We start from the raw sequence: 25938 nt of genomic DNA, 5'->3' as shown, positions 1-25938 counted from the left end.
TACTTTATGTTGGTAAAATACTTCGTTTTTTGTTGAAAAGTTCTTTCAATTTTCTTTTAAATTCCAAAAACGAAAAACTTTCAAATCGATTTTTCTAGAAAACGGTGTGTCTTACCGACTTGAAGCAAGAGTACCTTTTAGTACTAGGATACCTCACAATTTAATAATCCGGTGTCAAAAATGCATAAAAGTTAAGGACAAAAAAGATATCTGATAAAATACCCGTTGCTCTACCCAAAACGCACGCCTATGACCGGTAGTAGAAATTTGCAATGGATGAAATCGATTCACTTCTGAAAAGTAAATATGCATACCAATTTTAGGTTTTCTAAATAGAAGCGTTCTGGAGGTATTTAAGAAAAACTAATTTCATGACGCCATCTTCAAAGAGCTCTAGCTCCCTTAAGAAGCATTTTCGTACTAGGTGAACTGGGTTAAATTGTCTTAAAATTATCTGAGGAATCTCCTGTCTTCGTTTGTCGGTAGAGTTTCTGGACACCCTGTATAATAATAGACAATTTCAACTACCTATTCCCAAATTTTCATCCTAAAATTTTGCGTTCCCTAAAAGATGTCACCTTCGTAATTTTTATTATCCGATATTTACGAATTTATTTCAATCATTTTGAAACTTTATTAAAATGGTTATAGAACTGGTAATTTCTGCATTATGTATATGAATTGCAAAGAGACAAAAGGAATATTTTCAAAGGCTTTAATTGATGCATTAATGCAATATGTGGGACAACCAATTTAGCCAACGTTCTTCATCAAGATGATATAAATCATAACTGTCATTTAGTTATATTTATCTATTAAAATCATTGTAGAGATAGTATTTAATATCATTGTGCACATTTTATATAAGTGAATTTGATACATTTTATAAATAATATTCAGTTACATTTCGACCAGTCTAATGATCGAAACCATTAGATTAATGGTTTAATGGTCATAGGAGACACCTATGAAGTATTTTTATAAATTAACTGACTGTATACCTTATTTTTTAGCTGACTTTGGCGTTTCGGCCAAAAACAAGAATACGCTTCAGAAGCACGACACGTTCATCGGCACCCCCTACTGGATGGCTCCAGAAGTAGTGTTATGTGAAACGTTTCGTGACAATCCCTATGACTATAAGGTAGATATCTGGTCGATGGGTATCACGCTCATCGAGTTTGCTCAAATGGAGCCGCCCAATCACGAGATGTCGCCCATGAGGGTTCTACTTAAGATACAGAAATCAGATCCACCCAAACTCGAACAGCCTTCCAAATGGTCGAAAGAATTTAATGACTTTCTGATTAAAGCACTTATTAAGGTAAGAGACTATTTATTTTTGTAGTAAAAGGAGTATCTATTACCAAAATTTACTTTAAAATCTATGGCGTCAAAGAGCTGCTTCCGCAAGTTGGAATTTGTGATCTTCATATTATTATCTTTAGGTAAAAATCTGAAGTGTTAAAGTTAAATTTACTCGATGTGTTTGGCAATGATGATGTGTCATTACTACAAATGTCATCAACAAAATGCATGATATGACTAGTAATTATGCCCAATCCAACCAATAGGGAACTTGCACATTTTTATTATTACATAATAATGTTCAGTTTTGTATAAAATGAGATTTCCAAAATTTCACGCTTCAAAAACTCATAATAACTTAGAAGTACAAATTTAAAGTCTTCTTTATCTTAAAATAGTTCAAACGACCCGTGACGTCACAGAGTTTAACTATGTGGTTCAGTTTATGGTTATATTTAGGTATATTCTTCTTCTTCTTCTTTAGTTTATTGGCCTCCACCTACTTGGGTATTTGGCCAGCTCGTCGTTGCGGAATAAAGGAAAAATATTTATATTCTAATGACATTTATCGTATGTGATTGTAATAATATATACCAGTTTGTTGAGATTGGAGTTTGATATAGTTATTGAAGGAAAGGAAAGAAGGTTTACTATGGGAAATAAAACCATTTTGTAAAGTACAAATTTTCTATGAATAGTTCAAACGATCAAAAACACTTGTAACGTCACATAACTGTATTTTCTACTGACGTTTGCTTTGTTGGTGGAGAATGTAAACATACAGGGTGTCCCGGAAAATAGTGCGTTCCTTTAAGGTATGGAGAGAATACACAATTTGGAACAAAAAAGTCCTATACCATTTTTTTTCTAAAATTAACCGTTTCCAAAAAAAAGTTAACATTGTTTTCCATATACCTGTATTTTAATGTTTGGAAATTTTAATAAACTGGCAACATCGTACGCACTACGGAATAATAACAGATAATAAAAACTCGTTTGTGATTGTGATTAACAGTATTTAAAATAATCCAACCTAATAGTAGGTAATACTTATGTATTTACGATTTGTTTACTAAAATTATTTTCTTTTGAAATGTATTGAGATACCTATTGCATAATTTTAAACGAATTACCATATCTTTTAACATAAAAACACATCTTTTAACTGAACTAGTATTATGTATTTAGTAAGGTTTAAATGGGTTGAATGCTGAGTATTGCTGAGGGCTTTAACTGAATTACATAGTTTTAATAGTTTACAGTGGAACTTAAATACGCCAGATAATGTCTCAGTAATTTGTTTACTTGTGAACTGAAATAACTAAGTTGTACTTACTTGAAAATAATTATTATACCGAATAGATGTTTCAAGTAACCTTTCACAAACACCATTCATTGGTAATAACATAATAGGTAATACACTCACTATTCGAAAACATTTTCGGCATTGACACTAAACAGGATTCTCTAAAAACTATCTGTTTACATGGGACTGTCTATGCTTAACTTTGCGTACCGCACATAGTTGTCAGATTTAAATTTACATACCAGAATACATTTTAATTTTTTGGTCAAACGGTTGCATTTAGAAAAAAATGTTATAAGAGTTTTTTGTTCTACATGGTGCCTTCTACTTATACCTTTAAGGAACGCACTATTTTCCGGGACACCCTGTATAACCGGATGACGTTACGACGCGTTTTGGGCTGGCTGGTATAATTTGAATTTTTAATCGTCTTTAGGGGCCAAACGAAAGACAAACAAAACTTTTTTATCTTTGATATAAATATGTTTTAAATTATGTTCTGTTGTAATTTATAACATTTTTTTCGAATTTAAAATTTTATGCAAGTTCCCTATTGGCATCTACAGTCGCTCCACTCAATTTGTTCTGGCTTCCTCCTATTTTATTGTATCTCCCTCCATTTTTTTTGACTCCCTTTGGCGAGCTTGGTGAAGTACGGCTTTTTGTGCTAACATTGCGTGTCGTTCTTTCTCAGTCTCCAGATGTCGATGTCGATGTCGACGAAGCTGCATCAAGTCAAGCTCCCTTCTACTGGCCGCTTCCTCTATCGTTTCAAGAGATTGACGTGTCTGCCGAAGTACTGAATCTCGGTCTAATTACCTTACCTTTCAGCGTCATCTTCCAATGATCTCCGTGTCCTCTGTGACGCCGGACACTCGTTGCTGCCTACTAAATCTAGCTTCAGAACTCACTTCTTCGCGATGTCCCCGCTTAGATTCCGCTTCCTGAGCTCGTTGTTTTCCATTTTGCTCAGCTCGAACTTTCCTTCTTAAAGCATTCCTAGCTTCCTTTCGTTCTTCATCGGTATTATATTTTTTAGATTCGCAGCCAAAATTTTAGGATCAAAAACTGTCAAAAGAATTAAAAATTAAATTTTTAAAATAATAAACTCTTTGCATGTAAACCAAGTAAACATACAGGGTGTTTGGTAAAGAATGGGCCATAGCTTAACCTTAGATTCCTGAGGTTAAAATAAGTCGATTTAAGCTAACTTACCTTAGTACAAAAGTTGATAATAACTAAGTGTCAAAGTTAAACTTTATTTTATTTATTTATGAATATTTCCTGACAGGCATGGAACAATAACACGAAATTTGGTAAGTGCTGCTGGTACTGTGCACCCTACAAAATTATGTTAAAAACGTTTCTGGCTACTACCAGAGGCGTACGACGGGGGAACGTAAATGGTTGACCCTTCCCAAATTCTACGCCACTGGCGGAAATACTATTTTAGTGTAATTTTTTGATTTTCCAACACTTTCTTTGGAAATAACATGCTCTTCATTCGTAACGATAAAGCCATTAGTTTTCGAAATATTTGAAGCTAAAAACGAAGGAGGATAATACATTAATCAAAATAAGTGTGCCATTTCATTTTTAACTTCAAATATCTCGAAAACTAATGACTTTATCGTTACGAATGAAGAGTATATTATTTGCATAGAGAGTATTGGAGAATCTAAAAATTATGCTAAAATAGCAGCTTCATCAGTGGCGTAGAATTTGGGAAGGGTCAACCATTCACTTTCCCCTGTCGTACGCCTCTGGTAGTAGCCAGAAACGATTATTTAACATCATTTAGTAGGGTGTACAGTGCCTACACTTTCTGCCAAGTATGACATGGATGTGTCAAATTATTTTAAAGTATTCTGTTTTTTAATAATTTATTCTTTATTTAAAATTTTAATAACTATGTTGGCCCGGTACTATAAAACTATTTGACATAACCTTATGGTACTTGGCAGAAAGTGTAGGTACTGTACGCCTTACTACATTATGTTAAATTATCGTTTCTGGTTAATACCAGAGGCGTACGACAGGGGAAAGTGAATGGTTGACCCTTCCCAAATTCTACGCCACTGACGAAATTACTATTTTAGTATAATTTTTTTATTTTACAATACTTTTTATGCAAATAATATACTCTTCATTCGTAACGATAAAGTTATTAGGTTTCGAGATATTTGAAGTTAAAAATGAAAAGGCACACTCATAATTTTGATTAATGTATTATGCTCCTTCGTTTTTAGCTTCAAATATCTCGAAAACTAATGGCTTTATCGTTACGAATGAAGAGTATGTTATTTACATAGGAAGTATTGAAGAATCAAAAAATTGCATTAAAATAGAAATTCCACCAGTGGCGTAGAATTTGGGAAGGGTCAACCATTCACGTTCCCCCGTCGTACGCCTCTGGTAGTAGGCAGAAACGTTTGTTTAACATAATTTAGTAGGGTGTACATACCAGCACCACTTACCAAATTTCGTGTTGTTGTCCCATGCCTGTTAGCAAATATTCAAGAATAAATAAAATAAAAGTTTAACTTTGACACCCTGTATTTCGGTTATTATCAACTTTCGTACTAAGGTAAGTTAGCTTAAATCGACCTATTTTAACCTCAGGAATCTAAGGTTAAGCTATGGCCCATTCTTTACCAAACACCCTGTACATACAGCAACATAAAGCTTTAAATTAATTTGCTCAATAAATATTAGCTTAAAATTACAGTAATAGCGATGGAGTAGTAAAAGTTTCGAGTAAGAATATTTGATTCATCAATTTGTAGAATAAATTAGCAATAAACCAACCGTATCCTTTCAATAACAAACTTTGATTGATTAAGATTCAGTAGGTTGAAATGATATTTTAGTATGTTGTATAGCTTACATAACAAATAAGTCAATTTCGGAGAATTGCTTAACTTTTGCGTAAAGTTGTCTTATGAAATCTATCTACGTACAAAAACAAACCTAACACACCTCAAGTTTGACAAGTCATGTTTTTCAGTTTGTCAGGTTGTCAGTTGGTAATTATCCTCCCGGACAAACTGCGTTTCCGCTTGACGTGTTGATCAGGCTTTTATTGGATTAGATCCTGGTAGATCGTACATTTAAAAGTATTAGGCCGTCCGCACATGGGTCGACGTTCCTTCATTTTGCATTGAGCTCCGTAGACGGGGCGTTTAGGATTGCAAATCTCCTCGTTTTGTACGACTCTCGTCCCTTGCGATTGGTAGCGCAGGAGAAAGTTCGAGTGAGGTGCACGTTTTCAGTCAGGGAGGAAAGTTTATTTTATTTGTTTCCTTCGTTTTTTGTTGATTTTTGCGTTAAATTAAATTTTAGTTTTTTTAAAGATCGGTGAATGTTATGTTCGTTGATTGTAGCACTAGTAGCTTTGTGTAATTATATTGTTTGTAATATAAAATTCTGAACACATTGAACTTCTGTTTCTAGGTGTTTATTATCAAAATCGTTGGAGAAGTGGAAGAATACCCTCGATTGTATAATGCTCATTGTATACAAATTATACTAAAAATGTAACATACCTTACTTTTTCACAGATCGAAATAGTCTTTTTGGTTGATACATATATAAAAAAACGCGTTCTTCCTGGTTGGAATATGTGAGCAAACTGAATCGACTAGTGTGCGGAGAGCAATCGTTTGTGCCGCAGGGTTCGTACAAGACGAGCAAGATTCGCGAACTTCGAGACGTGTCTTCGATCTGCCCATGTACGGACGGCCTTAGTCACACTGACACTAACCATCCGAAATTAGAGTTCTTTATGATGAAATCATTTGATTTACGTAATCCATATAATATATAGACCGGTCAGACTTTAGTAGAGTATAGGACCATTTCATGCGGTAGATTGGTCCGCGTAAATACCTCTAAAAAAAAAGTCAATTCCGACTTACAACCAGAAATCAGTAAGAATGAGATAAAAAGAGCATTCAAGGAGATGAAGAATAATAAATCGCCAGGAAAAGACGGGATAACTGTAGAAATGCTAAAAAATGGTGGGAAAACAACTAGAGAAGTTTTGTACACACTTATGAATAAAATATTAATGACAAAACAAATACCCAACACTTGGAACGAAGCAGTAACATTGTTACTATTTAAGAAAGGAGATAAAAAGGATCTAAAGAATTACAGACCCATAACTTTACTAAATGTGATGCACAAACTATTAACCAAGATATTAACAAACAGATTAACAACTAAATTAGATGGATACCAGGCAAGAGAACAAGCCGGATTTAGAAAAAGCTTCAGTACAAGTGACCACCTTTTAACGATGAAGATATTAATCGAAAAAGCTAACGAATATCATATCCCGCTATACATGGCATTTATTGACTTCGAAAAAGCATTTGATAGTGTGGAACACTGGGCAGTAAAGAATTCCCTACAAAACAGCAGAATAGACTACAGATATACCGACTTAATTACAAATATATATGATAAGGCAACAACAACTATCAAGTTAATGAAACAAACGGAGCCTATTAAAATAAACCGAGGAGTAAGACAAGGAGATACCATCTCGCCCAAGCGATTCAACCAAGCGCTAGAAGATGTGTTCAAACAACTGCACTGGGATGGTTTGGGTATAAACATAAACGGGCAATATCTGAATCACTTACAATATGCTGATGATATTGTATTAATAGCAGAAAGAAGTGAAGAATTACAAAGAATGATGAAAGAACTAGATAGAGAATCGACAAAGATAGGACTGAAGATGAATTACAGTAAAACAAAAACCATGACCAATCAACAAGAAGAACTAGTAATTACAGTGGCACAAACAAGAATAGAACAAGTAAAAGAATATATATATCTAGGACAAATCACTAGATTAAATAAAGAAAATCAGACCGAAGAAATAAAGAGAAGAATAAGATTGGCCTGGGCATCATTCGGAAAACTGTCTTATATTCTAAAGAACAGAAAATACCCGCAATACCTAAAAACAAAAGTCTTCAATCAATGTATACTCCCTGTTTTAATATATGGCTCTCAGACATGGACGTTTACAAAAGAGAATATGGAAAAAATAGCAAAGACAGAAAGAGCCATGGAAAGACAAATGCTGAACATTAAATTATCAGACAGGAAAAGAAACGAATGGATCCGTAACAAAACAAAAGTGAAAGACGTCTCTACCCAAGTAGCAAAGCTTAAATGGAAGTTTGCCGGACACACCCTACGGCAGAAGGATGAAAGATGGACTAAGATGGTAATACATTGGAGACCATGGAACCACAAACGAAAAAGGGGAAGGCCACAGATGCGATGGTCAGATGACCTGAAGAAACACACTGGGTCAAAATGGATGCAAATTGCCCAAGATAGAGAGGCATGGAAGAAGGAAGAGGAGGCCTATATCCAAGGATGGATAGAAATACCTCTTCATTATCCTTTATAGATTTCACATAGTCCATATTCTCCATAATTTGATTTCCATTTTCGTTTTTCGCTTCTTCCTCATGCGGTCCTAAATATCTTTCTGTTATGGCGCTGGTTCCCAAAATGTCGGTCGTGACGGATCACGTTAAAGAGTTGAGGAGGGTCTTGAAATTATTCCAAAAAAGTAACTTTTTTTTCCAAGATGTTTATTTCATAGCTTAAATAAAAACAAGTTAAATAAAAATATAACCGATTATTAACATAATATTGTTGTTTATTAAAGAAACAGAAACATAAACTTGAATACCTCGCAAAACAAATAATAATTAAACACTTTACATAAAAATATATTACAAAGTAAATAAATACATATTAATGAAACGTATGTGTCTGTTTTTCTGAAAGCAGATTTTTAAAATCTGGGCTCTTTATTCTTTATTCCATAGACAAACAATGATGTCATTTTCGAGTTTTAAGCGATTTCTCACTTTCGTTTTATTAGCAGTCATTAATAAGAAACTCAAATCGCATAAATAAGATTTTGCAAACGAAACCACTTTATTTTAAATATATTGAAATTTCAAAAAATACGTAAAAGAATAAAGTAGAATTTTAAAGAAAACCTTATGTGATAAGACTATTGCATATCTGAACAAGTAATTGGACTTCGTAAGTCCTAGGTTTTCACCCAAAGTAATCGAAAGTAGAACTGGAAGTCGATATTTGAAATCTTCGTGTAACTTTGCGTCGATTGATATACGATTTTACTAGATAATTTTGAATCATTATTACTTAACTTTGGGTCATCATTATTTAAACAGAAATTATTTCAAAACCGGAATTAAAGATTCAAACTCAACTTTTCAATACGTTTCGATTGTTGTGTTATATGTACTATCTCTGCGACTATAATGGCACTTCTGGGTTAGTACTTTTTAGCCGGAAATGATATAAAAACCAAAATTTTACATTTTTTGTCATCTTGCTAAGGCACGTCGAATGATATATCGCTTATACTATTTCGGTGACTTTAAAACAGTATTTACGGTTGCAACTTTAAAATCGGAATTCCGATGTCAAATTTCTCATCTTCAATACCATCCTTGGGTTATAAGCTTTCATTCGACACCTCATTTGTCATTCGATCTGTATTAATAACAGTGGAGTTGTATTCGCGGACCGACAGACAGTCATGAAACCGAAAGTATATATTTGTTCTCGTATTGCGAAGGCGCGTCGAATAATATATCACCTGTACTATTCCGATGACTTTAAAACAGTACTTCTGGTCACATTCTTAAAAATGGAAGGTCAAATTTCTCACATTTATCCTTGGATTATAAGCTTTCATTCGACACTTCATTTGTCATTCTACCTGTTATAGTGACGGAGGTGTTATATTTGCGGTCAGATGGACAGACATCTTAGGTCAAATTTCTCACCTTTGGTACCATCCTTGGATTATAAGCTTTCATTTGACACCTTATTTGTCATTCTACCTGGTATAATGACGGAGGAGTTATATTCGCTGTCGGAAGGACAGACGGACAGACAGCCTAGGTCAAATTTATCAACTTTAGTACCATCCTTGGATTATAATCTTTCATTTGACAAGTGGATAATTCAAAGTTTTCACATATTTTCAAAATCGGGTGAAAACAATACTACTCATCAAAATACACAAGAAATAATGGAAATAATACACGAGGCAAAACACGTGTTTTCCAGTATAATAAATAAGTAAGATTTTCCCCTCCTCCCAAAATACCGACCTCACGAGCTTTCTCTACAGTTTCCCTAAAACGCGCCAAACGCTCTTAACCCTTTCAGTCCCACTTTTTTTTCCTAATAACGGAGTTGAAATCATAATTTCTGAGCTTTTTTGTATGTAATTAGGTTACGCAAACAGGTTTTCATAAGATTTTTTTCTTGGATTTGACATTGACAGATGGGACATGTGTCCCATTGGTATTGTTAACTGGGACATATATATCCCAGTGGTAGCCTATGAAAAAAGGTCCAAGTGTTGTTGTCTCCGTCTCATAGTTTTTGTCGCTGTCGTCATCAGTCTCAAAACGATCCAGTTCACGTTCAATATCTGAAAGTTTATCGGCTAAGAATTGAAGTTCCTTTTAAGAAAATCCTCGTTTTAACATACTGCAAAAAACACAATGGGTTAAATATGTCTCGCTTAAAAATACCACTGGGACATTATTGTCCCACTAGGGTTATTTCTAGAAAATCAGGAATATTTCTATCAGAATACTATACCATATTCAGAATATGGTGTATCACTAATATAAATGCTGAAAAATATTCACGTACTGTTCAAAAATCTCGATGAAAATGGTAAAAAGCGAATATAATCGCATGAAAACGTTGAGAACTTGTGAAAATAAATCTGTAACTGACTCCTAAAGTTACCCAGTGTTTTCAATTCAGTTTTATTTTCTTGCTTTTGCACTAATAATATCACTAAAGCAAAACTACGTTTAAATCGGAACGTATTTGAGCCAGTAAATATCGTTAAACTTTAGTGGGACATAATATGTATCCCGATGGGGCCGAAAGGGTTAAAGTTCCTTGCGAATGTGTTTGTAATCTGATCGGCATTAAGTATACGCGGTACAGTCTTTCCATTTTAAAATCGGGGTGCAATCTTTACACTTATACTGAAAATTTAATTTAGTTTAAAAATTGTATTTTGATTTGTTTCAGGATCCACAGAAAAGGCCAGGTTGTGAAGAACTGCTGAAGCATCCCTTCATTAATTGTACATTAGACTCAAAACCCGTCCGTGATTTATTATTAGAGTACAAAGCGGAAGTCGTGGAAGAAGATCTTACTGATGACGATCCAGAGGTAAGTCCTACGCTGATATTTGTTTATATAAACTACCCATTTGCTATATTGCGCTTTGAAGGCTTGTTCAATATCTAGGAAAAGCTCATCTTTCTTTTATAAGTGCCCTGTGCGGTGCGAACGTTGGCTATTAGCATGACAATTCTGATCTTACTTACGGCACTTCTGAATAGTTCAACCAACATGAGCCAGAACCATTTCCTCAGATTTTGGAGCCACGAGTGTTTTCTCCTGCCTGGCCCTCGCTTACTCTCTATTTTCCCCTGGACAATCAATATTGCAGTACACGGTACTGATTGTGTTTCAATATGTGGCCTAGATATTCAAGTTTTCTTTGTTTAATTTGTGTAACCGTGGAGTACCTCTATGTTGATGACATCTTCGGTCAACGATATACAAAGAATACGTCGGTATACACCCACCTTTCGAATGCTTGTAGTTTTTTCATGAGCGTTTCTGTCAGCGTCCAGGCCTCCACACCATATAGTAAGATCGGGAAAATGTACCATTTAACTGGACGTAGTTTTAGGGGACAAATAATCCTTAGAGAAAAATTTTAGAGACAAATTCTTGCTTATGAGGAGTTTCATCATATTGTTAAATGCTGCTCTAGCTCGTTCTATCTTCGCCCTATTTTCTGTCCTTTCATGTCCAAAAAATTACTGATAACCTCATTAATAAACAATGAGCTTTTGATATAATATAGGCTTAGGTTAGTATGTATTTGGTTTTGAGCAAACTCGAAGAAAACTCTAGATATAGACGTCCTCAGGTCAAATGTTAGTTCCTCCGTTCGTTTATGTCATATCATCTTTTACTCACTGTTTGCGCAATTTCGGTACAGTTTTCATTTTTATTTCGTATTATCTCGTATAAAGTTATAACTAAAATTATTACTGAATTATTAAAATTGGAAAACTGACTGCCACCTGGACTGAAAAAAGATATGTAATCAAAAATCGACTTGTGCAAATCACTATCTATCACTAAACATTAACCTATCTTGGTGGAAAAGATCTATTAATTTGATTATTGAGTATGGATGCTTTTTTACTGTCCACTCAGACAATCGTTTTCAGTTTATGCTACTTGCAGTCTGTTTAAAACTATTTTTCTATTTCCAAAATGTTTATCTTAAAATATATCTGTGTAATAGTCTCATCATCTTTAAAACTTTCAGTGAATTGTTATCAATCTAATGTCTTACTCATTTTAGTTGATTTGTTTTGTTTTGCGTCAATGAGGGACATTTATAGTTAGCACAATCTACAGAAACCACTTCCTTCTTCGAAACTACGGACGTATTTCCTTACATTCAAAACCATTGCATATTTCCAATGAATACAATTGGAAATAATCATTTTCCTTTCAATCTTTTCAATCGGACACTGGTACATTATTGTGTAATATGCACATCCTGTAACTGTTATGATATTATTGAATTTGCAGTTCAAAAAACCACCATTGTCTGCCTGATTACTCAATTTGTTTATAAACAGCTCGTACTGGTCTAAGTTTTAATGTATAGTAGTATTAAAGTAATTACCGTGCCACGTCATGGATTCAGTGACATCATAACGATGGCTTAGTGTGAAAACCTCGTATCTCATTAAATTACAATTTTACAGGAGAGGCAAAAAACTGATTTTCTGCATAATATAATCTAAAAACAAAAACTACTGTTACGTATTTTAATTTGAGCACATTGAGACAAATATCTGATCTTGGCCCAGAGCTGAAAGTGTTACATGTTGCTATTAAATTGAAAATAAAAATATTAACTATGAAAAACACGTAAATATCCTTGGAATACATAGAGCATTTGCCCAAGGTAACTATGATAAACTCGTATATCTTGATATACGTGTTTTTCATCTAAAATAAGGTTGTGTTTATGATTATTTACGAGGTTTTCATTTTTCATAGCTTGTTGCACACCTCCAAATACTAGGTTGATACAGTACAAATCTTTTGACTTAAGGTTCATAAAATGTTTCTATATACCGGACTACCTTTTGTTGTTCACAAAAAACATTTCTCCAAGTCGAATTTTTTAAACAAACACTCCAAATTAAGTACCAAATTCATGGTTATAAATATACGTGGTATTCACAGTAAATCAAGAGAGCAATTGATATACGTGGTTTCTTTTTTCGGCTGTAGAAAATAGTCTGGTGTATTTGGATTTTTTGTAACAGTTGTAAATCGTGAGATACAAGGTTTTCAAACTAAAACCACCAAAATGTCATTTTCGAAAAAAAAATGAGATACGAGGTTTTCACACTAAGCCATCGATAAATAAATCGTGGTAAAATTTCATCATCATCAAGGTCTTTCATTTCAGATGGAATGTTTGCCCCTCTTATTTAGAGCTCTTTGATTCCCTTGTGAATCACTTCGCATTCTTCTTGTGTATTGTCGTATTGTCAAAATTTTTTGTGTATTGACTTTTGTTACAACTTTATTGCACTCATTTCGATCTGTGCCTAGTTCCCTCTAGTTTCTGACTTTCAGGATTTTGATATCTCTCAAGACCTGAGCCTCCAATCTCTCTCTAGGTTTTCTCCTATAAGTTTCTGGTTTCCATGTGGTCAACTGCTTCAGTAGGTTGTTTTCCCTTCTCTCTGTGTCTCGGCCCTTTAATAAATCTGTCTAAATCTTCTTCTTTCGTTATGTCTCTTATTTCAAAGGTTCTTTCGTCTTCTCAGTTCTTCGTTTTCCATTCTTATGGGGACCATAATTCTTCTGAGCGTATTGTCAAAATTTTTTGTGTGACTTGACTTTTGTTACAACTTTATTGCACTCATTTCGATCTGTGCCTAGTGCCCTCTAGTTTCTGACTTTCAGGATTTTGATATCTCTCAAGACCTGATCCTCCAATCTCTCTCTAGGTTTTCTCCTATAAGTTTCTGGTTTCCATCTGGTCAACTGCTTCAGTAGGTTGTTTTCCCTTCTCTCTGTGTCTCGGCCCTTTAATAAATCTGTCTAAATCTTCTTCTTTCGTTATGTCTCTTATTTCAAAGGTTCTTTCGTCTTCTCAGTTCTTCGTTTTCCATTCTTATGGGGACCATAATTCTTCTGAGGATTTTCCTTTCGATTATTTTTAATCTTTCTTCATCTTTATGTGCGAGGCACATTTTTTTCAGCTGCATATAAACTACTGGTCTGATTGCAACTCTGTATATTTCCAGGTTTGAATTTTTGGATAAGTTCTTGTCCTTCATTAGCCTATGGTAACTTCAGTATGTTTCTTATTCCAAAAAAGGCGTTATCAAGTTTCCGGCCAATCTGGTGATGCTCTGGCCTTCTTTTGTAGATGTTTGTTGTCTTTCATCCACTACCTTGACTGTTCCTTTGACTCTGCGTGCAAAAATAGTACTGTCTTATCAATAGTCACATCTAAGCAAAACCTCCTTATAAAAAAGTTTTTTGTAAGCTATAGAGTGATTTGAATACCGTGTTAATTCGATTAATAAATCAGAATAAATGTAGACGTCGTCAAGTAAAGATGTGTTATTAATCTTCCTTAACTACTTAACATTGAATAGAACCTATATATGCTCCTAAATATTACATTTTTCTCTACAATCAGGGAGTTCATTGATGATTTCTGAATGACTGCCATCCATTATCAAACAATTATTTCAAATAAGGTTTCTAAAATTTCACTTTGGCTTTTAACGATTCATAGTCGCACAAACAGTGTTATGTTATACACTGATTTCTAATTTACTTTTCAAAGAATGATGACATATCTCGTGACAATGATGACAGATGACACTTAATACAATATCGCCAACTGAAATAATGATGTCATCAACGGATCAAGACTGGCAGAGTTCGCTGTAGCCAACAATATGGTAGTAAAAACTACACAGTTCCAAAGGAAAGATATACATAAAGTAACCTGGGTGTCAAATGACGGAATCACACGAAATCAGATAGACCACGTGCTTATCGACGGAAGACACTCTAGCAATATCATCGGCGCACACAGTTTGAGGGGAGCAGAAAGTGACTCTGACCACTTCCTGGTCAGAATAAAAATGAGAACAAGGCTAAACACAAGATATCCAAAGCAACGCCAACAAGGAAACAGATGGGACATTTCAAGGCTCAATCTACCTGATAATGAACGCCAATATCAGTCACTGATCCAAAATAAATTGCAGACGCTGGAAGAAGAAGAAACATCAACACCAGAATTGACCATAGACCAGAAATGGCAAAATATAACAAACGTCATAGAAAGCGCCGCAGCGGAAACTATAGGGAAAGAAAGGAGTAACAAGAAGAAAAACCAGTGGTTTGACCAAGAGTGCGAACAAAGCTTGCAGCATAAAGCAATCAAGAGGCTGGAGTTACTAACACGACCTGCAGAAGAGAACAGGGAAGACTACAACAGAGTAAGGACTCAAACGAGAAGACTTTTGAGAAGAAAAAAGAAACAGTACCTAGAAGCACGAATACAGCAACTCGAGGAGGAACATAGAACCGGTCAGTCTAGACAGTTTTATAGGGACCTAAAAACAATGACGGGCAACACGATCAACAGCCCAAGATTTATAAAAGATGATGCAGGACAATTGCTCACAGACGACGAAGAGATAAGCCGCCAATGGAGAAAGTATTTTGAGCAACTCTTAAATACAGAAAACCCCACAACGACAGGGCAACAAAGACAGTACCAGTTAGCTGAACCTGAAATACCAGGGCCCACAATAGCTGAAGTAAAGTCCGCAATTTCGTCCCTAAAAAACCATAAAGCTCCAGGCCCAGACGGCATACAGGCGGAACTACTAAAAAAAGGGGGAGATAAACTACATCTTGAGATATATCATCTTATAAGAGAAGTCTGGGAAAGAGAAGAAATACCGAAACACTGGCATGAAAGCCATATAATACCTATTCACAAGAAGGGAGACAAACAAATATGTCGGAACTATAGAGGAATATCGTTGATTAACACAACATACAAAATTATATCCATAACACTGTTTAGAAGACTAACTCCATATGCAGAGGAAATAATAGGCGACTACCAAAGCGGATTCAGACCGGGAAGGTCGACCATAGACCAGATCTTCGTCCTACGCCAGGTGTTGGAAAAAAACTGGGAATTTAACCGCGACGTACACCAAATCTTCGTGGACTTTAAACAAGCTTATGATTCTGTTAGCAGAGAGGCATTATGGCAGACTATGGTGGAAATGGGAGTACCTGGAAAGCTGGTACGATTAGCACAGGTTAGCACGGAGAACGCTTCCGCACGAATCAGAATTGGCAGCACCACGTCGGAGGAATTCCTCATTGACACCGGGCTTAGACAAGGAGATCCTCTCGCCCCCCTGCTGTTTAACTTCGCACTGGAACATGCAGTAAGGAAAGCTCAGCCACAACTGACAAACGGATTTGCAGCCCAAGGATCAAAAATACTATTAGCCTTTGCGGATGACGTGGACACAATTGCACAATCCACCAGAGATGCAAAAGAAGTTTTCATCCTATTCGAGAACGGAGCCAAGGAAGTTGGTCTTAAGGTGAACGAGGACAAGACCAAGTACATGGTGGTTACACAGAACCCAAGACCAAGGGTTAGACAAAACGTAACAATTAATGAATACAACTTTGAAGTCGTCAAAGAATTTAAGTACCTGGGAGCGATTATAACATCTGAAAATAAATATGAAAAGGACGTAGCAGCCAGGATCATTGCAGGAAACAGGCCATATTACTCATTAATGACCCTACTTAAATCAAAAATACTCTCAAGACCAGCAAAAATAAGAATATATAAGACAATAATTCGTCCCACAATAACATATGGAAGCGAAACATGGACTCTGAATCAGCGGGAAACGACAAAATTACTGGTACTTGAAAGAAAGATACTGCGGACTATCTATGGGCCTTGCAGAGACGAGACAACAGGAGAATGGAGAAGAAGACACAATGATGAACTCCAGACAGTATATGGAGATGAAAACATAGTACGCTACATTAAAGCAAACAGAATACGATGGGCGGGTCACATGCTAAGATCAAGTGACGAAAGACTTCTGAACGCCACATTCTGGGAAAGGCCCGATGGAAAAAGGTCAGTTGGTCGCCCAAGAAAGAGATGGAAGGACGCAGTAGCCAGTGATCTACGCAAAATGGGAGTACAGCAATGGGAAATAGCTGCTCAGGACCGACAACAATGGAGGGAAATAGTAAACGCGGCCAAGACTCACATTGAGTTGTAGAGCCAAATGATGATGATGATCAACGGCTAGTGCAGATATTACTCTTCCTGCCGCATTCGTTGTCTATTTTTTGCTTTATTTACTATTGTTTTTGTGCTAGCAAATGAAATAAACTAAGACATACGACTACATTTGTAATGCTTTTACTGTACTCTTAACGTTTTTGTAAATACTTTCATGCTTAGCGCGGTAGGAAACATCGAAAACACAAAGAACTTTATCAGAGAATTGGTAAGTGTTGTACCATAGAAAAGTCGTTTCTAAGTAATCTTAGATGCTGGTAGTCGTGTATATACCCGTCTTGAAGTTTATATGTGCTTTCAAAAAGAAGTTAGTTTGGAAAGTCAAAAGAAATTATTATTTTAATGTTGTATTAATAACGTAGTTTAAATATTACAGTATTTTATAAAACAGCTGTACTTAAACCGGATAAAGATGCTGAAATACCATCAATTGCCGATAATCTCTATCACCATCTATTGCGCCAATTATTTAAACTATATCAAGGGATGATCTTACACAGTATGTGGAAGAGGGTGGATTCAAAACTAATTGCTGAACAGTTGGGATTTAGGCGAAATTTATGCACCAGGCAAATATTAAAGGAGGTTTTTTGAAAACAAGCTGATAATTACTGGTGTTGCACTGGTTGATCACCTGCCTACAATACATATATATGTCAAGTACATATTTATACAGGGTTTTTCATTAATAATTGTCCATATAGTAACTGGAGAAACCTTAGCACAGAATACGAAGATTTAACATAAAACACTTAAAGAAAATGTGGTTCCTTACTGAGTTACAGGGTGTTTTATCTAAAAATTTAAAAACTATTTTTGCTCAGCATTTTAAAACTATTCGACGTATCCTTTTCATATTTGGCAGGAAGTATAGGTACTGTACAAACTACTAAATTATGTTAAACAAATGTTTCTGGCTATAACCAGAGGCGTACGACGGGGGAAAGTGAATCGTTGACCCTTTCCAAATTCTACGCCACTGGCGGAATTGCTATTTTAGTTCAATTTTTAGATTCTCCAATATGTTCTATGAAAATAATATACTGTTTATTCGTAACGATAAAGTCATTAGTTTTCGAGATCTTTGAAGTTAAAAATGAAACGACACGGTTATTTTGATTAATGTGTTGTGTCGCTTCATTTTTAATTTCAAATATCTCGAAAACTAATCATTTTATCGTTACGACTGAAGAGTATATTATTTACATAAAAAATATTGTAAAATCAAAAAATTACACGAAAATAGCAATTTCGTTAGTGGCGTAGAATTTGGGAAGGGTCAACCGGCCACTATCCCCTGTCGTACGCATCTGGTAGTAGCTAGAATCGTTTATTTATCTTAATTTAGTAGGGTGTACAGTGCCTACACTTTCTGCCAAGTATTATAGGGATACGCCGAATAGTTTTAAAGTGCTGGGTACAAATAATTTTTAAATTTTAATCATATAAATCATAATCATAAATTAATCAAAATAACTGTGCCGTTTCATATTTAACTTCAAATATCTCGAAATCTAATGACTTTATCGTTACTAATAAAGAGTATATTATTTTCGTAGAAAGTATTGGAGAATCCAAAAATGGCACTAAAATAGTAATTCCTCCAGTGGCGTAGAATTTGAGAGGGGTCAACCATTCACTATCCCCTGTCGTACGCCTCTGGAAGTAGCTAGAAACGTTTTTTGTCATAATTTAGTAGGGTGTATAGTAGTCGCACTTTCTGCCAAGTATGAAAGGGATACGTCGAATAGGTTTAAAATGCTGAGCAAAAATAATTTTTAAATTTTTAGATAAAACACCCTGTAACTCAGTAAGAAACCACATTTTATTTAAGTGTTTTAGGTTAAATCTTTGTATTTTGTGCTAACGTTTCTCCAGTTACTATATGGACAATTATTAATGAAACACCCTGTATAGCCCTCTGAACGACGACTCTAACGTAAAAATAAAGAAAACATGTATGTACAAATCAAGTGAACTGGCTCCGACCCTGTTCAGCATATAATAGCATCATCATTCTTAGTTTTCTGCTTATTTCCCACTTCAATTGGTTAGCGTACAAAGGTACCATCTACTTTGTTGGCAATAAACGAAAACGATTTGATAATATCGTTTTCTGTCTGCGCTATACGAAGTTTGTAAAAGTTTACAGATTTCAGCGAAATATTTGCTATCGCTTTGATGATTTAAAAAGTCAATATATGGAGCAGGAGCACTATTTATCAAACCTTCCGGATTTGAATCTGTATCAGTAGAGTAACGTTATTTCAGCATCTCAGCTTCGTCAGACAATCGGGCTGATCCAAATTCACACACGGAAAGGGTCTCCTGCTTATTTCCCACTTCAAGCGGTTAGCGTACAAACGCGCCCTCTACTTTGGTCGTCATAAACGAAAACGATTTGATAGTATCGTTTTTTGTCCTTTGCGCTATACGAAATGTGCCAATAAAACTAGTAAATTGGATTAAGATGCCACAAGCAAATAGCTTCAGAACAATATTATAAACCATATTAAAGGGCACAAAGAAAACTTTCCAATAACTTCTTTTTGGCGGTAATAGTTGATGTTATCATTGCTTGTTTTTCTTATGCATGCGGCTCTCCGGGTCCCCCTTTGCCTGCTATTAATGCCGAGGTGAGAAACTGTTATTTTACTATATCAATATTGGAAAATATCAAATTTTTACTATGACAAAAAAAATTATTTTTCTTTTTCGTTGATTATTTTTATTTTTACCTAATTTTCATGTTATTTTCTTTTTGTAAGACGTCGACAGGATACTTATTGTTCCCTGGCATGATTTTTTAATTTATATTTATAATTTTCTCTACCATTTATAAATGTTAAATGTTTCTTAGTCCAGGAAGCCACTGCGCATCCGCTAGGAAAAATATTCTAATTCAGATTTTTTGCACAATCTTACTCAAAAAGGACTCCTTTTAACAAATTTGCATGTTGCCAGGACCAAAAGGTGGTCAAAAATTTTTTAAACGTTTTTTTTTCGTTTTTTCCTAAAATTGTTTTTTTTTTGCATGGAAAAAGTTTTTTTAGGTTTTTTGGATCATTCCAAACAGAAAAGGTCTTTAGTGACTTTTCTCTAAAAATGATAGTTTTTGACATATAAGCGATTAAAAATTGAAAAATTGCGAAATCGGCCATTTTTAACCCTCACAAACTATGTGAAAAACTGAAAATTTGAATGTTGCCAAGGTAGGTAGATATTCTTTAAACATCGATTGATGAAATCCCGAAGAGTTTTTTGCAATACAATATTCAAAACTCCTATTTTTTAAATTGCTAATCAAGCGTGCTCGACACTATTTTCCACCGACAGTATGGTGCAAATGAAAGGAATAAATTCGTTATTTCGTAAACCGACGACTTTGAGGAAAAATCCCGAAACAGGTCGATTTTTATTTTTAAGTTATGATATTGTGGCATATATGGTATACTAGTGACGTCATCCGTCTGGGCGTGATGACGTAATCGATGATTTTTTTAAATGAGAATAGGGATCGTGTGGTAGCTCATTTGAAAGGTTCTTCAATTCTCTATTCAGTAATGTAAACATTTACATAATTATTTATACAGGGTGTCCTTCTACTTCTTTTTTTGTCAAATAATTTAATTTAATAAAATTTTTTTGGACACCCTGTATAAATAATTATGTAAATGTTTATATTACTGAATAGAGAATTGAAGAACTTTTCAAATGAGCTAGCACACGACCCCTATTCTCATTTAAAAAAATCATCGATTACGTCATCACGTCCAGATGGATGACGTCACTAGTATATCATATATGCCACAATATCATAACTTAAAAATAAAAATCGACCAGTTTCGGGATTTTTTCTTCAAGTCGCCGGTTTACGAAATAACGAATTTATTCCTTTCATTTGCACCATACTGTCGGTGGAAAATAGTGTCGCGCACGCTTGATTAGCAATTAAAAAACAAAGAAGTTTTGAATATTGTATTGCAAAAAACTCTTAGGGATTTCATCAATCGATATTTAAAGAATATCTACCTACCTTGGCAACATTCAAATTTTCAGTTTTTCACATAGTTTTTGAGGACTAAAAATGGCCGATTTCGCAATTTTTCAATTTTTATTCGCTTATATGTCAAAAACTATCATTTTTAGAGAAAAGTCACTAAAGACCTTTTCTGTTTGGAATGATCCAAAAAACCTAAAAAAACTTTTTTCCATGCAAAAAAATAATTTTAGGAAAAAAACAAAAAAAAACGTTTAAAAAATTTTTGACCACCTTTTGGTCCTGGCAACATGCAAATTTGTTAAAAGGAGTCCTTTTTGAGCAAGATTGTGCAAAAAATCCGAATTAGAATATTTTCCCTAGCGGATGCGCAGTGGCTTTCTGGACTATCTATAGTTGTTTTGTCTGAAAATTTTTTTTAAATTTCTCTACATTAGTCTACATTCATTCAAAGAAAGAAATACCAACCAACAGAAAAAAGTATAAAGCAGCTAAAAGAAAGCAACAAAAAATGCAACTAACAGAAAGAGAAATTCCGTATCTAGGAGCGACATTCACCATAAGATCACATATGAAGGAAGAAATCCAAGCGAGAATTATGGCTAGTAATCTTTGCTCTAAATAAGTTATCAAGAAGTAAAAACATATCTAGAAGAGCTAAGGTAACAATAGTATGACAGTGATAAGATCACAAAATCACAAAGACTGAGATGGTTGGGACATATACAAAGGATGCCAAACACGAGACTACCCAAAAGAGTACTAACGGGAGAAATAGGAGGAAAGAAGAATAAAGGTAGACCGAAAACCAGGTGGATGAAAGTTGTTGAAAAAAACCTAGAAGCACTTAAAATCTCAAATCTTTGCTCTAAATAAGTTATCAAGAAGTAAAAACATATCTAGAAGAGCTAAGGTAACAATAGTATGACAGTGATAAGATCACAAAATCACAAAGACTGAGATGGTTGGGACATATACAAAGGATGCCAAACACGAGACTACCCAAAAGAGTACTAACGGGAGAAATAGGAGGAAAGAAGAATAAAGGTAGACCGAAAACCAGGTGGATGAAAGTTGTTGAAAAAAACCTAGAAGCACTTAAAATCTCAAATCGGAAAATTAAAACAGCAAACAGGAAAAAATGGTAAATCAAGCCATGTGTCTTTTAGGCCTATAATATTAAGCTAGGGGCAACGTTACCAAATAAGATTGGTTTAGAGGCGGAAAATTATAAGGGTGGTCGAAGTTTAATAAAAACTTACCAAAACTTTTTTCATATTATGCAAGTAGGGTACAGCGAGACTGTAAGAAAACGATAATTTTCACGTAAAATAATTAAACCTAATAGAATTATTGACTCTACAAGGGTAGTGGAGAGGTGAAAAATTATTAGCAGAACCCTGTGGTATTTCAAAAATATGTATCCTTATTAGGGATGGGTTTGAGGGTGAAAGTTATTAGGTTGTGACCAATTAGTGAAAAATGAGTGAAACATTTTAATTCTGCTAGCTTGAACGTCCCATTAAGGGTGGTTTAGGGGTGAAAAATTATTAGGATGGTAATAAATTAGTTGAAAAAACATGACATTTTACGGCTTTCGGAGGGTCGATTGGGCAAACTTGGTACAGTTTATCACCGTATATAATTAACAACATTCATTCAAATTGTACATATCCAAAATCTGAACATTCTCCCCCATTTTAAATCGGAGTAGATGGGCGCTCGATATAGGCTTGTATTTAGTAGTGCTAAGCTATATTAGTATGACTAGAGCTAAAGCAGTCATTGCTTTTACCTTCAACGAAACACAAAGGCAAATAATTAATGAGACCGATTAATTTTTTACATTTTAATAATGACATTGATATCATAAAAGGTAATCGAAGTCTTATCACGTTTGAAACCGAACTATTAATACAGTTTTGATCATACATTTACAAAATGTTAAACGAACTATTAGAATTTTTGAATAAATACGAAATTTTACCCTACATCTTATTTAACATTATCATTTTCGTTAGTTTATACGTTGTGGGAAAGATTTTATATGTTATTTATTGTATATTGGTAAGTTTTCACCATCATCCTACTGTTTGTTGTTATTTTTATGTTTTTTGTAACTTATGTTTGTATTTTTTTAGGACAACCGAACGTCTCAAGTACCTCTGGATATCGAAGATGATTCTACATCTGTAAAAAGCAACGAAGTTGATAATAAAGGTAAATTTTCATTTTATTACGTTAACCATCATGCAACATTTAACGTGTTGTGATTTTCCTTTGACAACTATCGAATCTGTTCAAAAGCACCTACAAATCTTTTCAAAAAATAAAACTTCAAAAAGCAACAAATACATATACAGGGTTATCGGATGCAATGGAATTATTTACGGGAGGCCTATGTTCAGCAGTGCACTCAAAACGGCTAATTATAATACTTAAAACTCAATCTGTAGATTGAGAATGAAGAGAAAAACAAAAGCGTTATTAGAAAAATAAAAAGATACAAAAAGCACTTCATTTTTGTTTTTTTGAAAAGGTTTGCATATGCTTTTGAACAATTTCTACAGTGATTTTAAGACGTGTTATTTTTACAATCCAAAATCACTATTATTTCGCTTATACTTTTTAAAAATTCGCAAAAAAAACATGATTACCCTCGTTCTGGATGGCGGCACAATTTTTTTGTTAATATTTGATACTAGGGAACAAAAAAAATTGGTTCCAAGAGTGTGCCGTCAAATTTCAAAATCGATGTTTTTGGCATTAAAAAACTGGATATTTTCTGTAGAATTCAACATTTGTGATTGGAGTTTGGTTCGTCGTTGCGTACAATATTTTTGGTCTACTGTAACAGGCTTCTACACCAGGCATCATAGCAGGTAAAGAGCACTCCTTCACAAGGGCACCTTGTAGGCCTCTTTTAAATTCAGTATAACACTTCCCTATCACATCAGAAATTAAATTTCCTCTTTGTTTTCAAAATTATAATATATAGTATCATTACAATTCGTGGCACTATTTGTCGATACTATTTGTAGTGGTACGTCTATGTTTACAAGAAATCTCTAGAGTAACGGTTCTCAATCTTTTTGAGTCGTGTACCACCAAACACTTTTTATTATTTTTGGTACCGCCAAACTGAAATACCTATCTAGCGGTTTTGCGTACATGTACACTTCGCGTCATATAAAACTGGTACACTTTTTTCCCCAATGTAAACCTGTGTTCAGACTGACAATTATTGTTCTGAATCACTTCGTTGTTGCCATCACAGATAACGGAATTGCACTAAATCTAAATACAAAAAAATAACGTTTAAAATGTACACTCACCGGCACAAAGAACGGGCACCCTAAAAAATGGGCGATTTTTAATGACTTGTATTTCCTAAACCTGGTATCCGATTTAAGTAATTTTTTTAATATGTTACAGCCTTATTTTTTAACAATATCGCTGTAATAATATTGTTGCTAGACAGGTACATTGTCATTGTATACAGGGTGTACGAATCAAACTGTGTTTTTTTTTCTCAAACTTTGGAACACCCTGTGGAATGTTCTAGCTTTTATAAAATACTGAAATTAAAACCCAACTATAGCCTCAGGTTTTCTTAACATTCTGTTTTTTATTTATTCGCTTATGTTGGATAATAAAAAAGTTAGGCACTTTAACAACTATCCCTGTTTTTCGTCAACACAGGGTGTTTTTAAATAAGTACGGCAAACTTTAAGGGGTAATTCCGCATGATCAAATACTGATAATTTGATAATAAATTAATATAATAATAAATGATGGTTTTGCTTGTTTTTGATTCAGAGGGTTGCACACCAGCTAGACAGGCTGTTTCTACCATTTCAGGCGTCTTCAGTAGCTTTTGTTAGCGTGCACACCTCTGAATCGAAAAACAGTTCCACAATCTACTATCTAGATTATTATCTACCATTTTAATTTTTATTAAATTGGTGGATTCTGCATCCGAGACTCTTCAATTTGTAATGATAATTTGCTTTATAAGCGTATGCCCGCAAATGCTTCGTTTCCGATATAGGGGGTGTTGAAATTGTTCTTATAAACTGACGATTTATTTATTGCAAAACGCTTTGTGATATGCAAATGAAATTTGGTAGATTTTAAAAGGTAGTTATTGCGCATATTTTGGAATACAATTAAGAATTTTATATTCACCATTGGCGTGCATACGGGATATATCTAAAATGTTTATACCCGTATGCACGACAATAGTGAATATAAAATTCTTAATTGTATGCCAAAAAATGCGCAATAACTACCTCTTAAAATCTACCAAATTTCATTTGCATATCACAAACCGTTTTAGAGTAATAAATAAATCGTCAGTTTGTATGAACAATTTCAACACCCCCTATCTCGGAAACGAAGCATTTGCGGGGCATACGTTTATAAAGCAAACTGTCATTATTTTATCATGCAGAATTACCCCTTAAAGTTTGCCGTACTTATTTAAAAACACCCTGTACTGACGAAAAACAGGGGTAGTTGTTAAAGTGTCTAACTTTTTTTATTATCCAACATAAGCGAATGAATCAAAAAACAGAATGTTAAGAAAACCTGGGGCTATAGTTGGGTTTTAATTTCAGTATTTTATAAAAGCTGGAACATTCCACAGGGTGTTCCAAAGTTTGAGAAAAAACACAGTTTGATTCGTACACCCTGTATACAATGACAATGTACCTGTCTAGCAACAATATTATTACAGCGATATTGTTAAAGAATAAGGCTATAACATATTAAAAAAAT

At 34.4% G+C, this 25938-nt stretch overlaps 1 protein-coding gene across 2 annotated transcripts in view; it reads left to right on the top strand.

The window, feature by feature from the left end:
- Positions 1-25938, top strand: part of LOC114326314 (serine/threonine-protein kinase 10) — a 99597-nt gene that overhangs the window by 25190 nt on the left and 48469 nt on the right. For both annotated transcript variants that reach the window (XR_007698853.1, XM_050654205.1), the window contains exons 3-5: positions 1014-1324; positions 10748-10891; positions 23301-23379. Coding sequence is in view for 1 of the 2 variants with exons in the window: in XM_050654205.1 (XP_050510162.1) it covers positions 1014-1324; positions 10748-10891; positions 23301-23379 (534 nt within the window). In the remaining variant the exon portion in view is untranslated. The remainder of the gene's footprint in view (positions 1-1013; positions 1325-10747; positions 10892-23300; positions 23380-25938) is intronic.

The sequence above is a fragment of the Diabrotica virgifera genome, chromosome 6 (assembly GCF_917563875.1).
Source record: "Diabrotica virgifera virgifera chromosome 6, PGI_DIABVI_V3a".
NCBI lineage: Eukaryota > Metazoa > Arthropoda > Insecta > Coleoptera > Chrysomelidae > Diabrotica > Diabrotica virgifera.
The sequence above is the reverse complement of the archived record's forward strand: the minus strand, read 5'-3'. Positions and strand labels throughout refer to the sequence as shown.